Raw genomic sequence first — 10,943 nt, 5'->3', positions numbered from 1 at the left:
ACTTGATGAGGCAAGTTCAGCATCTAAAAATGAACCAGGTGGAGACGCCATCCGTTTAAGCACCGCCAGCTCCAGCACCGCCAGTAGACGGATGTGGCATATGTGGCGATTTTGGCCACGGAACCAACGAGTGCCATCGAATGGGGGAGTTCACACCTGAAGGGGAGGCAGAGGTCTACGCTGCCCAGGGATACCCGGGGAGGCCACAATTTGAACAAAGGCCCATGTTTAATCAAGGGCAACAAAATTCCAACTCGGGTTGGAGAGCTCAGCAGAATTCTAGATGGAGGAACCAAGCGCCTGGCCAAGGGTCGAGATCAAATCAAGGAAATCAATTCCGCCGCCCTCCTCAGCAATTTGGGTATCAGAACCAGCAACAGTTCTACCCACCTCAACAGCAGTTCCCTTTTCCTCAGCAGCAGAACTACCCTCAAGCTTATCAGCAGCAGCAGCAGCCCCCGCAGTATCAGCAGTATCAATAATTCCCTATGCAACAAGGGAATTTTCAGCAGCAACAGCAATTCCAGACTGCCCCCCAACAGTTTCAGAAGCAAGCTCAACCGCAGAAGCCGTCCCTCGAGGACACCATGCAATCCTTTATGGAGATGACCAAACAGAACATGGAGTCACAGTCTGCTACAATCAAGCGTCTTGAGACAACCGTTGGACAACTCTCAGGGACCTTGAACCAGATGCAACAGCAGCAACAACCAGGGAAGCTCCATGGCCAAGGATTGCAGCCTCATCAAGCTCAAGCTGTCACAGTCCTACGGAGTGGAAAAAAAGTGGACAACAAAGTGGAGATCCCTACTGACGAGCCCCCTAAGGAAACTTGTGAGGAGGAGATGGTGAAAGAAGTACCCCCACCGAGAGAAGAAGAGCAGCAAGGAGAGCCCTCGGTGAAGCTTCACAAGGCCACCAAGCCTTACAGACCACCGATCCCGTACCCAGGTCGGTTGAGGAATGAGAAGCAAGATCAACAATTCACCGACTTCTACAACATGTTGGCAAAGGTGAATGTCAACTTGCCACTTCTGGACGTGATCAGAAATGTCCCGGCCTATGTGAAGTTCTTTAAGGAGCTGGCGTCCAAGAAGAGGAAGTTTGTTGACAACGAGAAGATTCTTGTGTCCGAGGTTGCCAATTCCATCATGCAACAGCCCTTGCCACCCAAGCAACGAGATCCAGGTAGTTTTGTTATCAATATTGCTTTGGGGAATGGTAAGGAGGCCTCGGGTATGCTTGATTTGGGGGCAGGAATTAATTTGATGCCGTACTATATTTTTAAACAACTAGAGTTAGGCGATTTAAAACCCACTCGAATGTGCTTGCAATTGGCAGATAGATCAGTTAGGTATCCTCGTGGGGTCATTGAGGATATTTTAGTTAGAGTGGGTGGTTTAATCGTGCCTGTCGATTTTGTTGTGCTTGAAATAGGAGAAGTTCATGAGAATGGCAAGGAACATACTTTACTGCTAGGAAGACCATTCATGGCCACCACTAACACGTTGATTGATGTGAAAAATGGAACAATAAAAATGACTGTGTTAGGAGAGTCCGTGTCTTTTTCTGTGCATCATAGTCGCGCTTTGCCATCATCTTCATTTACTAATGAATGCTCCTATATAGATGCTATTGACGGCCTCGCCGAGATGGTTTATGTGCAGGAACAAGAGATAGTGGAGGTCTTTGCAGGATCGGCGGATATGGAGAAGTTTGCTCGGGAAGCCGAGGAAAGAGAGAGAGGACGAAGAGACAAACTCCCCATTGATGAGCCTGTGGTGCTTGAAGATGCCACGAAGTGCAAAAAGCCCAAATTGGAACTCAAGGAGCTCTCCAAACACCTCAAGTATGTGTACTTGGAAGAAGGAGAGGAGAAGCCCGTGATAATATCCACCGAGCTCACTCATGAGCAAGAAATGGCATTGATGGAGGTGCTAAGGAGCAACAAGCTGGCATTTGGGTGGGGCCTTGCCGACATTAGTGGCATTAGCCCAGCCATCTCGAGGAGGGAGCAACACCTAAGAGGGATGGCCAACGAAGACTAAACCCCGTCCTCATGGAGGTAGTACGCAAGGAGATACTCAAACTATTGGCGGAAGGGATCATTTACCCTATCGCCGATAGTGAGTGGGTAAGCCCAGTGCATGTGGTGCCCAAGAAAGGAGGAATCACGGTTGTCCTGAATGACAACAAGGAGTTGGTGCCGACCCGTCCGGTCACGGGTTGGCGTATGTGTATTGACTACAGGAAGCTAAATGCCGTCACAAAAAAGGATCATTTTCCTCTTCCTTTCATTGATCAAATGTTGGATCGTTTAGCTGGTCATAATTTTTACTGTTTCCTTGATGGTTTGTCAGGTTATTACCAAATAGCAATCGCGTCGGAGGACCAGGACAAGACGGTGTTCACCACCCCATTTGGTACCTTTGCGTGGAAGAGGATGCCATTTGGGCTGTGCAATGCATCGGGGACCTTCCAACGGTGCATGATGTCGATCTTCGCGAAAATGATAGGTGATTTTGTTGAAATTTTCATGGATGATTTTTCTGTGTTTGGTAATTCGTTTAGTGATTGCTTGGGTAAAATTAACTTGGTTTTAAAAAGGTGTATAGAGAGTGGGCTAACTCTTAGTTGGGAAAAGAGTCACTTCATGGTGACTAGTGGCATTGTTCTTGGCCACGTTGTGTCAAAAGATGGTATAGAGGTTGATAGGGCTAAGGTGGAGGTGATTGAAAAATTACCCCCGCCAATTGATGTGAAAGGAATAAGGAGTTTCCTAGGTCATGCCGGGTTTTACCGGCATTTCATTAAGGATTTCTCTAAGATTACCTAACCTTTATGTCGTCTGCTTGCTCAAGATGTGAATTTTGATTTTGATGAAACTTGCATGCATGCTTTTGAATTGCTGAAGCTTAAGTTGAGCACTGCGCCTGTTGTTGTTGCACCCAATTGGTCATTGCCTTTTGAGATTATGTGTGATGCATCAAACTCCGCTGTGGGAGCCGTTCTTGGTCAACGTGTTGATAAAATGTTGCATGTAATTTACTATGCTAGCTTGACTTTGAATAGTGCACAAGTGAATTACACCACCACTGAAAAAGAATTGCTTGCTGTGGTTTTTGCTTTAGACAAGTTTCGGGCTTATATCATCGGGTCTAAAGTAATCGTCCATACTGATCATGCGGCTCTAAGATATTTGTTGACTAAGTCCCAAGCCAAGCCACGTCTTATCCGTTGGATTTTATTATTGCAAGAGTTCGATCTTGAGATTAAGGATAGGAAGGGGAGTGAAAACTCCGTTACCGATCACTTATCTAGACTTGAGCAGAATGTGGTTGAATCGAGTCAAGATGTCATACATGAGTCCTTCCCGTTTGAACATACATATGAAATTGCCTCTGTGCCTTGGTTTGCTGATATCGTCAATTACCTTGCTTGTGGGGAATTAAGACCCAATCTAACATCCCAAGAGAGGAAAAGGTTTTTGGCTACTTGCAGGCAATATTATTGGGAAGACCCTTACCTCTTCAAGTTGGGAAAGGACGAGGTGATTCGGAGATGCATCCCGGATGTGGAGCAACAACAAGTGTTGAAGCTTTGTCATGATGCCCATTGTGGTGGGCATTTTGGTGGACAAAAGATGGCTCACAAGGTCCTCCAATCCAGTTTGTTTTAGCCAACTCTTTTCAAAGATGCTCATACTTTTTATCTTGCTTGTGATCGGTGCCAAAGAGTTGGGAACATTGGGCGCAAGAATGAAATGCCCCTCACGAGCATTCTTGTTGTTGAGATTTTTGATGTGTGGGGCATAGATTTCATGGGCCCCTTCCCTATGTCTTACGGTTTTGAGTATATTTTGCTAGCCGTTGATTATGTGTCCAAGTGGGTTGAGGCCATCCCCACGAGGACATGCGATGCTAATGTGGTCTTGAAGTTTGTGCAGGAAAACATATTGTGTAGGTTTGGATTCCCCAAGGCTATCATCAGTGATGGAGGCAAACACTTCCGCAACAAGCTTTTTGACAAGCTTATGAGGAAAAACGGCATTACTCACAAGGTTGCCACACCCTATCATCCTCAGACCTCGGGGCAAGCCGAGACAAGTAATCGGCAAATCAAGGGCATACTTGAAAAGACGGTCCAACCCTCCCGTAAGGATTGGTCTCTTAAGCTCAATGATGCATTGTGGGCGTATCGCACCGCCTTCAAAGGAGTCCTAGGAATGAGCCCCTACCGCCTTGTCTACGGTAAAGCATGCCACTTATCGGTGGAGGTTGAGCACCGAGCTTATTGGGCAATCAAGGCCACAAATTGCGACCTTACAACCGCGGGGAAGCATAGAGCCTTGCAAATGGAAGAACTCGATGAATTGCGCAACGAGGCGTACGAGAATGCAAGGATCTACAAAGACAAAGTCAAGAGGTTGCACGATAGCCGTATTGTGCCCAAGAATCTCCAACCCGGAATGAAGGTTCTTTTGTTCAACTCAAGGTTGAAACTCTTCCCGGGCAAGCTCAAGTCTCGTTGGAGTGGCCCTTTCATTCTAAAGGAGATTCTCCCTCATGGCGCTGTGATCTTGAGCAAGGAGAACAACGAAGAGACGTTTACCGTCAATGGGCATAGGGTGAAGCCCTACCTGGAGCATGAAGTGGTTGCCGTTGTAGTGGAGTCTCAAGCACTCCACGACCCAACGTTTTGACAAGCTTTTTACCGTCGAGCTCTCGACCTTAACTAGAGCGCTTCGTGGGAGGCAACCCACGTTTCTTTCTCTTCTATTTTCCTTTTTGTTTTGTGTGGAGTGAGTTCTTGAGGTGTTTTATTATGTTGTTGTTGGTTTAAGTTGGGTTTTCACTAGTGTTTAATTGTGGTGTTGCAGGAAATAGGCTTACCGGACTGTCCCCGAGCTTGAAGGATGTGAATTTGGCGGCTGGACAGCAAAATCATCAAAAGGCCGAAAGGGGGGGACGGCGGGCGCCGTCGCTTGCGCATCACCAAAAGATCCAATAAAAAACTCACCAAAAGCCGAAGGGGGGTCACGGCGGCGCCGTCCCACGGCGGCCGCCGTCCACGGCGTCGCCGTGCCACAGCGGGCGCCGTCCACGGCGCCGCCGTGCCACAGCGGGCGCCGCCACCTTTTCCACCAGCTATTTGCCACAAAACCCGAAGGGGGGTCACGGCAGCGCCGTGCCACAGCGGCCGCCGTCGCCCCCCCAGCCCAGCCCGCCCAACCCAGCTAGCCCGGCCCGACCCACCCCTTTTAAATACCAAAACCCTAACTTCTTTCCCCCCTCTCACTTCCCATCCGCCTCCCCCACCTCCAGCACCACCGCCGCTCACACTCACCATCGCCACCAAGCCTCCCCCACCTCCAGCACCACCGCCGCTCACACTCACCATCGCCACCAAGCTCCCTCCGTCCACCACCGCCGCTCACACTCACCATCGCCACCAAGCTCCCTCCGTCCACCACCACCACCCACATTCACCACCACCACCAATCTCCCTCTGCCCACCACCACCACCAACCTCCATTCCCCACCTCTACCGGCCTCCATCCCAACCACCGCTGCAGCCGTCGCCGCCACACAGCCACAGCCGCAACCGCCGACGCAGCGCTGCCCCGCCACCGCTTTCAGCAGACCACGCCCGCCGCCGTCTACACGGCCGCCGCAGTCTGCACTGCCGCCGCCTTGCTCCACAGCCTCCGCCGTCTGCCACCATCAACCTCATTCTATGGCAAACCTCAACACCTACTAGCACCGCCGACACCTCATCGTCACCGACGAAGAAGACGAGGCTCCCCCTAGCCCTCCGGCTTCTTCTACCCGCCCCCCCCATCCCCCCACGCCACCAAAGGATATCCGCCATGTCTACAATGCCCCGTTCTCCATCTATGAAGATTGGGAGGGCACTCGGTGGACGGCGTTAAAAGGGAAGCAAGTCACCCAACCTCGCTGTCTTGATTGGCCACTGCTCCGAAGTTTGAAGCTTGACAAGGCCATCGAGACACATTTGAAGACTATGGGACTCTACAAGTTTTCACAAACCACGCCGCCGGGCTTGCTTCCGCTGCATTTGGAGTTCCTTTGCACCCTCAACATGACCGCCGACAAGTCCGAGCTCCACTGTCGCATGCTGAATACGCCATGCGCCGTCACCTACCGGATCATGAATGAAGTCTTTGGGTTTCACCCGAAGCGATTGAAGGGCATGCCGGATACTTGGGTGGCCGCGAATGCTTGGAAAGAGTTGACAGGTTTGCCCACTTGGACCGGCCAGGGTGCTCCGAGCAACCAACTCATAGACGCCGACATCGGCGTGCTACACAAGTTCTTGTCCTTCTGCATTGTGGGCAAGGAACAGGCCAACAAAGTGAATGCGTCAGAAGCCTATATGCTTTGGTGTGCAAAGCGTAAGAAGAAGATCGACGCCACCACCATCATTTGGAACTAGCTGCACACCATGGTCCGCCACGGGGGTTTCAAGCCCTCCCTGAGTCCTATCTCTACCGCCCTGGCCCTCCATTTCGGCCTCTTCCCGTCGACCCAGGTCCCCGACCACCTGCGCGCCGCTGTCACTAGGCCGATCGATCGCTCAGAGCTAAAGACATTTGTGGCCGCTGATTTCACCATCATCCCTCAGGCCCAACGCCCTAATGTGCGCTCCATCATCCTGCAACTCAACCGGGGCGAAGGCGCTTCATCCTCGGCACGCCATGTTTTAGATGACGATGATGAGGACGATGATGCCGAGGAGGAGGAGCCTGCGCCACCACCTGCTTTCGTCTATGATCCTGAGGCCGGCCCTTCCAATGCCTTCCAGCAGTTTCAGGCCCACTTTGACGAGTCCTTTGGCCAGTTCCGCCAGGAGGTCTACTCCCGTTTTGATACAGTGCAGGACTCGGTGGGCGGCATCTATAACAGGATCGACGACATCTATGGTCATCTGGACCAGCTTGGTGGCCAAGTGACGCCCATGCAGCAACAGTTGGGCGACATCTATGGCCGTGTCAATACCATAGGCGAGGACGTCACGCGTTTGCGTGACCAAGTGTCGTCATATGATGCTCGGTTTGCCTAATACAACCAGGGCCTCACCGACGCCAACCAGGGACTCACCGACACCAACTACTACATCGCCGACCTCGAGAGGCAGTGGGCCGCCTTCTCCTTGCAGAACCAGGACCAGTTTCGGCACCCCCCGGGCCCCCCTCGGGGCCCCAACTGAGCTTCCCTTTTACCCACTTTTGTACATATTCTTGTTTTTCTTTTCTTTCTTGTTTTATGCTATTTTTTTTTCTCTTGTGGGTTTTGTGGTCGCTTGTTTTATAGGTTCTTGGTCGCCGCTCTCTCTACCGCCGTCGCCGTGTTGGCTGCACTCCTATTCAGGGACGTCCTCTAACTTTCTCCTTGTTATGCCCTGAGGACAGTGCACGTTTTTCTTTGTGGGGGAGGGGCGTTATTTATTTGTTGTGAGGGTCTTATGGTCCTGTCTTGGTTGTGTTGTTGATTGTGACGCATGCGGAATTTATGATGCTTTATCACTACGTTGCATGCTTGGTTGTGGTGCCCGGTTTGCTTGTCTTGGGGCGAATGGTCCCCTCCTCTTATTTTCTTGCCTGTTTTTAAGTACATCACATGATTGATGGTGATTCACTGGCGATTCTGGATTGTGTCTGTTTGGTTTGTTGTCCTTGTTTTCCTGATTGATTTGTTCCCAATGAAGTGTAATTAGTTTAAGGTTTTGGTGCAACACCCTGATGAGCAACTCTTGACGTGATTTGTCCGGTAGATGCTAAGGGGAGTGTTTTCAGTGCAATTTCCTAATATCTGTCTCTGTTTTGAATTGTTTGGTTGGTTGTTGAGTTTCTGATAGTCTGGCTCTCTGCTCCTCTAATGATTTCATTATGAGCATGGAAAACCACACGAGAACATTTTGGATCACCTCCAAAAGTGCAATCTCGTGAATTATGGCCCATCTATTAAGAGCGAAAATAACTTGACCCCCAAAAAAAAAAGAAAAAAGAGAGAAGTATAATGTGAAAAGTGAAAGAATATGAAAAAGGAATGAGACATGATTGTAAAGGAAATTGCATTAGGAAATTCACCCTTAGCGGAGAATTGGGTCTGATCGGATTGAGTTGTATCACCTTGTTGTTGCACTTTTAAATCTTAGCTTTGAACACTTGATTGGGGGACATTGATTTCTTGAAGGACTTGGATTGGTTTGTGTTTGCTTGGTGAGAAGAATCGCTTGTGGTTTTTCTTTTGATATTGTGATTGTTGCTTGAGGACAAGCAAGTATTTAAGTGTGGGGGGGTTGTTCACCTCGTATTTGGGCAGTTTTTGTGTATGTTTCTGCTGTGCATTCGAGTGTGTTTCATGACTTTTTGCCCTATATTTCACGTGCTCGATGATCTTTTTGGGTGTACTATTGTCGCGTGCAGGATTCGTGAGTTGCCGAGCGTTTTGGCATTGTTTCGAGCGATTTTCGAAGGCAGACTCACGGCCGCCGTCGAGACGGCCGCCGCGGCCCCACGGCGCGGGCCGTGCAATTTTCAAGAGGAATCCGCGAAAGGCACCCACGGCGGCGCCGTCCCACGGCGCCGCTGTCTCACGGCGGCCGCCGTCACTGGCCAAATCCGGCAGTTACGTTTCACCATATAAAAACCGATTTTTAGGGTTTTATTTCACATCTTCGAACACAGCAGCCTCCTAGGCGAATTCCACACCTTTTTCCATTGTTTTTAGAGTTTCAAAATATTAACACTTGTTTTTGGATTCATTGGATCGCGGTTTTATGTCAATCAACATTCATCGGAATAGTTTCTTGGATTGCTACATTTTGTAAGAACTCGTTGATTCTCTTGGCTTATATGAATCCTTTGATTATTTGAATCCAGTGTTTTATGCTTTTGATGAATGTGATGATTGGAGATCATTGTTGTTGATTCTAGATAATTTACGTGATTCGTAGTTCGTTGTTATTGCATACGTTTTTCCTCTTGTTGGTGAATGTTTAGCCCGTTAGAGATTTCTTTTATGGTGATTAAGGTTTTCATTGAACTTGAATCGGATGCCTGATTTAGAATTCATGCTTTGGTTTCAAATTGATTGATGGTTATGAGTATGATCGTTTGTTTAAAGCTCTAGATTAAAACCCTAGTTGATAAGTTTAATGTTCAATCGCCATGTTTTTAGTTCTTATATGTTTTCTACATTAGTTCATGTTTGTTGCTTCATTCTGTTTACGTCTTGGTGATTAGAGAGTGAGTGAGTGACAGACCCAATTACCCGATTAGAGTGTTTAGGTTTCCTTTCTGTTTCTTGTGAGTGATACAATCGAAGCCATGCTAAGCCTTCCGTGTGAGACGACTTGAGTCACCTTACCGCCCTAGGACGACCTCGTATAAATTCGAGTCCATCCGTTAGGTGTTTTTGGATGAGTCACAAGATCCCGAAATCCCGTGTGACCACCACAACAACCTGCATGAACTTCGTTTAAAGCAAAGTTAGCTTCCTCTGGAGATAAGCATTTTAGTAAAGGCTGAGTAAAGGATCGTTTGTAGAGTTGGTCATTGAGCAAGCAATAATTTTCGTATCGGGCCCTCTGATTAGATTCTCTGTTCAACCGCTCCCCTGTCTTAAGGAAGTGTATAATTGGAGCCCGCCAGTCGTCCCTGATCTCCACGGAGAAGACCTGTGAAGTCCTCATCTATCTGGTATCACAGAGTAAAATAATCTCGTCATTCCACGTTTGCTCTACTGCACTGGCCATGCGTGCCAATAAGTCTGCTTTCGTGTTCTCTTCCCGGGAAATTTGCTCGATTTTAAATTCCATGAACTTGTCCTTCATCTCGCTGATTTTGCAGTGATACGCTTTCATCCGCTGATCCTTGACATTATAGGCCCTTGACAATTGTTGAGCTACTAACTGGGAGTCCGTCTTGATGATGACACATTCGGCCTTGAGTTCCGACAGAATATGCGCCCTTCTGACCACGGCCTCATACTCAGCCTCATTATTGGATAGCCGGCAGGTGAATTTGATAGCAAACTGATATATCCCATAACCTGGGGAGGTGATGTACACCCCAATTCCGCATCCCTCCTTCGTTACTGATCCGTCCACAAAAGCGACCCAAAATTCTGGCACGGGACGACGAGTGGTTTCTTGGATGAAATCCGCAAGGGCTTGTGCTTTGATCGCCGTTCTCGGCTCGTACTCCACATCATATTCCCCCAACTCCACAGCCCATTTGACCATTCTTCCCGACAAATCCGGCCGCCCCAACACTTGTCTAAAAGATAGAGCAGTGCGTACCACTACCCGATGTGATAAGAAATAAGGTCTTAATTTTCTTGCCGTGACCATGACCGCCAGAGCAGCCTTTTCGATTTCTGTGTAATTCAATTCAGGATCCTGGATGATTCGGCTGACGAAGTAGATGGGTTTCTGGTGACTTTCCTCCTCTCTGATAAGCACAGAGCTGATTGCATCTTCCCCCACTGCTATGTATAGATACAATGTTTCTCCCGGGACCGGCTTGGTTAGAGTCGGGAGCTTCGCTAGATACATTTTGAGATCCTCAAATGCTGCTCGGCATTCCGATGTCCACAAGAATTTAGTTCCCTTCCTTAAGATTTTGAAAAACGGCATGCTGCGCTCTGCCGACCGTGAGATAAACCTGCTCAGAGCAGTGATGCGCCCATTCAGAGTCTGCACTTCCTTGATCCCTCTGGGTGGTGTCATTTCCATAATAGCCTTGACCTTTTCGGCGTTAACTTCAATCCCTGCGGGCGTAACTTTGTAGCCCAAGAATTTCCCTGTTGTGACCCCAAAGGTGCATTTCGCTGGATTCAGCATGAGCCGGTGTTTTCTAACAACGGTGAAGATTTCCTCCAGGTCAGAGACATGGTCCTCCGCCCTGATACTCCGCA

At 48.9% G+C, this 10,943-nt stretch overlaps 1 protein-coding gene across 1 annotated transcript; it reads left to right on the top strand.

The window, feature by feature from the left end:
* Window positions 1-605: 605 nt before the first annotated feature.
* LOC130991141 (uncharacterized) lies at window positions 606-2,048 on the top strand. Its single transcript, XM_057915266.1, has 2 exons — window positions 606-1,188; window positions 1,342-2,048. Exons 1-2 carry the CDS (start codon window positions 606-608, stop codon window positions 2,046-2,048), a joined length of 1,290 nt encoding a protein of 429 aa, XP_057771249.1.
* The last annotated feature ends 8,895 nt before the right edge of the window (window positions 2,049-10,943 follow it).

This window comes from Salvia miltiorrhiza, chromosome 1 (genome assembly GCF_028751815.1).
Source record: "Salvia miltiorrhiza cultivar Shanhuang (shh) chromosome 1, IMPLAD_Smil_shh, whole genome shotgun sequence".
NCBI classification, from domain to species: Eukaryota; Viridiplantae; Streptophyta; class Magnoliopsida; order Lamiales; family Lamiaceae; genus Salvia; species Salvia miltiorrhiza.
The sequence above is the reverse complement of the archived record's forward strand: the minus strand, read 5'-3'. Positions and strand labels throughout refer to the sequence as shown.

Bases quoted from the DNA above. Each gene is read 5' to 3' on its own strand.
- LOC130991141 (XM_057915266.1), top strand. From the start codon at position 606: ATGACCAAACAGAACATGGAGTCACAGTCTGCTACAATCAAGCGTCTT. The intron at 1,189-1,341 runs GTAGTTTTGTTA...TGCAATTGGCAG, and splicing joins ACCCAAGCAACGAGATCCAG to ATAGATCAGTTAGGTATCCT.